This window comes from Lipotes vexillifer, unplaced genomic scaffold, assembly GCF_000442215.2.
Source record: "Lipotes vexillifer unplaced genomic scaffold, Lipotes_vexillifer_v1.1 scaffold1188, whole genome shotgun sequence".
In the NCBI taxonomy this organism is placed as follows: Eukaryota; Metazoa; Chordata; class Mammalia; order Artiodactyla; family Lipotidae; genus Lipotes; species Lipotes vexillifer.
In genome coordinates, this window is record NW_006799221.1 from 48,714 (window position 1) to 52,368 (window position 3,655).

At 61.1% G+C, this 3,655-nt stretch overlaps 1 protein-coding gene across 1 annotated transcript; it reads right to left on the minus strand.

Moving 5' to 3' along the window:
• Positions 1–338: 338 nt before the first annotated feature.
• On the minus strand, positions 339–1,256 carry LOC103082929 (protein kinase C eta type-like). Its single transcript, XM_007471514.1, has 3 exons — positions 894–1,256; positions 714–747; positions 339–439 (listed from the first exon to the last, which is right to left on the minus strand). The coding sequence occupies exons 1-3, from the start codon at positions 1,254–1,256 to the stop codon at positions 339–341; spliced, it is 498 nt and encodes a 165-aa protein (XP_007471576.1).
• Positions 1,257–3,655: the final 2,399 nt, after the last annotated feature.

A 3,655-nucleotide genomic window follows, 5' to 3' on the forward strand; every position in this document is an offset into this window, starting at 1 on the left:
CAGCGGGAGAGCGGGGAGCCCTCGTTCAGGCCAGCCCTCGCGGCGGCCGCAGGAGTGGAGGCAGCTCCCGGGAAAAGCAGAGCGCAAGCCCCCCTCGACCAGCCATTCTGCGTCCCCCGCCGGACCTTCCCTCCCCTCCTTCCCTCCCTCTCTCCCTCCCTCGCGAGGTGGAAAGGAGGGGAGCCGGGCGCCAAGCCCTCAGAGGGCCGGGGTCGCCCGACCGTCCCTCTCGAGCGCGCGGCGCCTCCCGGGGGCTCGCGCGGGACTCGCCCCTTCTCCAGGGCCGGGAAGCGCCTCTCCCCGGAGAGCCGGAGCGACCCGTCCGGTTAGCTCGAGCCTCAAGCGTCTCCTGCCCCCGCCTCCTCCCGCTTCTGCTCCTGCCCCCGCCTCCGCGGGCTCACGCTCTCCCCCACTCGGTGAGCTTCAAACCAGGAAGCAGCTGCCGCAACACGTATCCATAAACACTATGAATAATACCTACGAGAATGTATCTTTCTCCTAAAAAGCGCTTAAGAACTTGACCCAAATCAAGTCACTTTCCTATCTATCACACCTTCTTTGCCTTTCCTGCGTATTACCCTCAAGCTGAGAGTTGGGGCGTCTTATCCAAAGTGTGGGCGGAGGGGGGTGACCGCCCCTACCCCGACTTCCCGTTAGCCCAAGCTGCCATCCCGAAAGGGGACCGTGTCCAGGATAGCTTCCTAGAGACACACCTGTGCCCTCGCGCACCACCAGTGCCGTGGCCACCTGGGCGAGAACCAAAGCGAGGACCGCAGGGGAGGGAATTCCCTGCGCTTGGGAAGATGGGAAAGCGGGCCCCGGGCAAGTTTTGTAAAATGAAGGGGGGGAGAAGGTGCGGAGTGGACACAAAGGGGAGGGTTCAAGGTACTCACCCAGCCCTCAAAGGTGTCCGAGGCGCCGGCCGTGCGCAGCAACTCCTGGAACTGCAGGGTGCAGTTGGCCACAAAGTGGTCGTAGCCCAGGGGCGTCTCGTGGAAGACAGCCAGCTCGAGGTGGCCACCGTCGGTGACGTTGGCGCAGAATTCCTCGTTGTACGTGGGTTTGTTGGTCTTCTGCTTGGTGCTTGTCTGGCCCACGCGTACCTGGTCCACGCTCACCGTCAGGTAGGGGTCCAGCAGCTGGTAGCCCTTCTTGAAGAGCGAGTGGCGCAGGGACCAGCGGGTGGGCTGCAGCCCCACGGCCTCGCCAATGCGGACCCTCAAGTAGCCATTGAACTTCATGGTGCCGGACGACATGCCGGGGCCGCTGTCCCAGCTCAGGGACCGTGCAGTCTCGCAGCGGGAGAGCGGGGAGCCCTCGTTCAGGCCAGCCCTCGCGGCGGCCGCAGGAGTGGAGGCAGCTCCCGGGAAAAGCAGAGCGCAAGCCCCCCTCGACCAGCCATTCTGCGTCCCCCGCCGGACCTTCCCTCCCCTCCTTCCCTCCCTCTCTCCCTCCCTCGCGAGGTGGAAAGGAGGGGAGCCGGGCGCCAAGCCCTCAGAGGGCCGGGGTCGCCCGACCGTCCCTCTCGAGCGCGCGGCGCCTCCCGGGGGCTCGCGCGGGACTCGCCCCTTCTCCAGGGCCGGGAAGCGCCTCTCCCCGGAGAGCCGGAGCGACCCGTCCGGTTAGCTCGAGCCTCAAGCGTCTCCTGCCCCCGCCTCCTCCCGCTTCTGCTCCTGCCCCCGCCTCCGCGGGCTCACGCTCTCCCCCACTCGGTGAGCTTCAAACCAGGAAGCAGCTGCCGCCCCATCCCGGGCAGGAGCCTCGCGCCGCCGGGCTCCAAGTTCGCGGCAACCCAGCGCGGGGCTGGCGCACCCTCCGAAGCCCGGGGGCGCGGCGCGCGGCCGGCGCCCGACCCTGCGTTCGGTCAGTAACTGGGCGCTAGCGGCCTGGGCAGCGCGGCGCAGGCCGGTTCGCACCGCTCTGCTCGCGCTCCCTGCAGCGGGGTCTGGAGGGGAGCTCTGGGCTGGAAGCTACGCCAGGTGCAGGCCAAAAAGGGAAGGGCTTGCGGCCCAGCCTGAGCGAACACCTGAGGCGTGGGAGACAGACCCGGGGAGCGCCGGAAGGCGGGAAAGAGGAGGAGCAGGGAACCCACGCGGCCGGGAGTCGCCCGCGACCCCCAGCACCCCCTAGGAGGTGGGCTGGCCACCCAACGTGGCCATCTGGGAGAGGCCCTGGCCGGAGGCGGGTGCGTGACGGGAGGTTCCTTTACCTAATCTTTACAGGGATGGCTCATCCCGAGTTCAGCTTGGGCCCATCCTGTTTGTGTACCTTTCCTGCGGAGAGTAATTACACGGTTGTTGTGTGTGTGCGTGTGTGTGTGTGTGTGTGTGTGTGTGTGTGTTTTTAATAGAGCAGTAGTGGTGATGGAAATCCTGTCCGCCTCCTTCCTCGGAGAGGTGTGTCTTGTTGCACAAAGAGCAGGAAAGTTCAGTTCTGAAGACAGACATGGCCGGGACGTAATAAATCTCTTCCTCTGCGGGGTGATTCCCGGTGCACCCGGCCCTGCGTGACAAGAGCAGTAGATGTTCACACACACAGTCCCTGGCACATGTGCTCAATCGCCTCTTCTAGGAACACTCGGGGCTGTTGCTCTCTATATGAGTCAGAGGGGGCAGCCTTCAGTTTTTTCTCCACTCAGAGCTCCTGCAGTTTTTGTCCCCTGGGAGCTCCTTACTCCCTGAGGGCCAGGTCAACCAATTTGTCTCCCATAAAGCCTAGGCCATTCTTAAGATACTTAATTACATTCTCTCTGGCGACTCAGTCTCCTGCTAGCAGGTCAGTCTTTCTAGCCCCCCTACCCACAGTGCCCTATTTGGGGGCTTTCTAACCTAGGTTCTCAACATTTCACTGAGGCACACTATGGAATGAAAACAAATAAGAACAATGGGTCGGTGGGGGAGGGCCTGTCTTAAAAAAACAGCAAAATGTCCTTAGAAGAACAGCAAGGATGCAGCACATCATCCTAATGACACCTTAGCTTTAGATGGGGCTTGTAAAGCAAGCTCTCAAACACCCAAGGAGTTCCTGCGTGGCCCTGGTGCTCCAGGAGAAAAGGTCAAGGGGACCATTTGGGTCATCTTTGTCATCCTCTCCTCCAAAGAGTGGGACTCTAGCTTTAAGAACCACTGAAGGATTTGCTGCTGTTGGGCTATAATACTAAAAGAAGATTGTCCCAAATCGTGGCCAGCTATACAGCTACCCTAGGGTTGTGTGATGAGAGACACAAGATACTCCATTTTTGCCCTATCAGTCAGTGCCAGGCATAGGTGAGCAGTGGTGACAGAGCAGTGAGCAGGATAGCCATGGTGCCTGCTCTCCTGGGGCTTACAGTCCCACAAGGAAGGAAAAACAATGAAGGGAGGGTGCAGTGGAGGAACAGGCCAAGGTGCCATGGGATAATGTAACCTGGGGTCAGGGGTTGTCAGAGAAGGGTCACCTAAAACAATTGACAGCAGAAGGACCTGTTTATTCAGGGTTCCTAAGAAAAGGGACAGTTTGACCTGTTTGGGGAACAGGGAGGATTCCATGTGGCTGGAGGGGCAAGTGACTGAAATGAGCCTGAAAAGGTGGGTCAGGGTCCGAGACTGACCAGAAGTGGTAGGTTTTGGGACATTAGCTGTGAACAGCTGGAAACCTCTGGAAGGCAGTTCAGCAG

Bases quoted from the DNA above. Each gene is read 5' to 3' on its own strand.
- LOC103082929 (XM_007471514.1), bottom strand. From the start codon at position 1,256: ATGTCGTCCGGCACCATGAAGTTCAATGGCTACTTGAGGGTCCGCATT. The intron at 748-893 runs GTGAGTACCTTG...GTTCTCGCCCAG, and splicing joins CGGACACCTTTGAGGGCTGG to GTGGCCACGGCACTGGTGGT. The intron at 440-713 runs GTGTGTCTCTAG...GTGTTGCGGCAG, and splicing joins GGTGGTGCGCGAGGGCACAG to CTGCTTCCTGGTTTGAAGCT.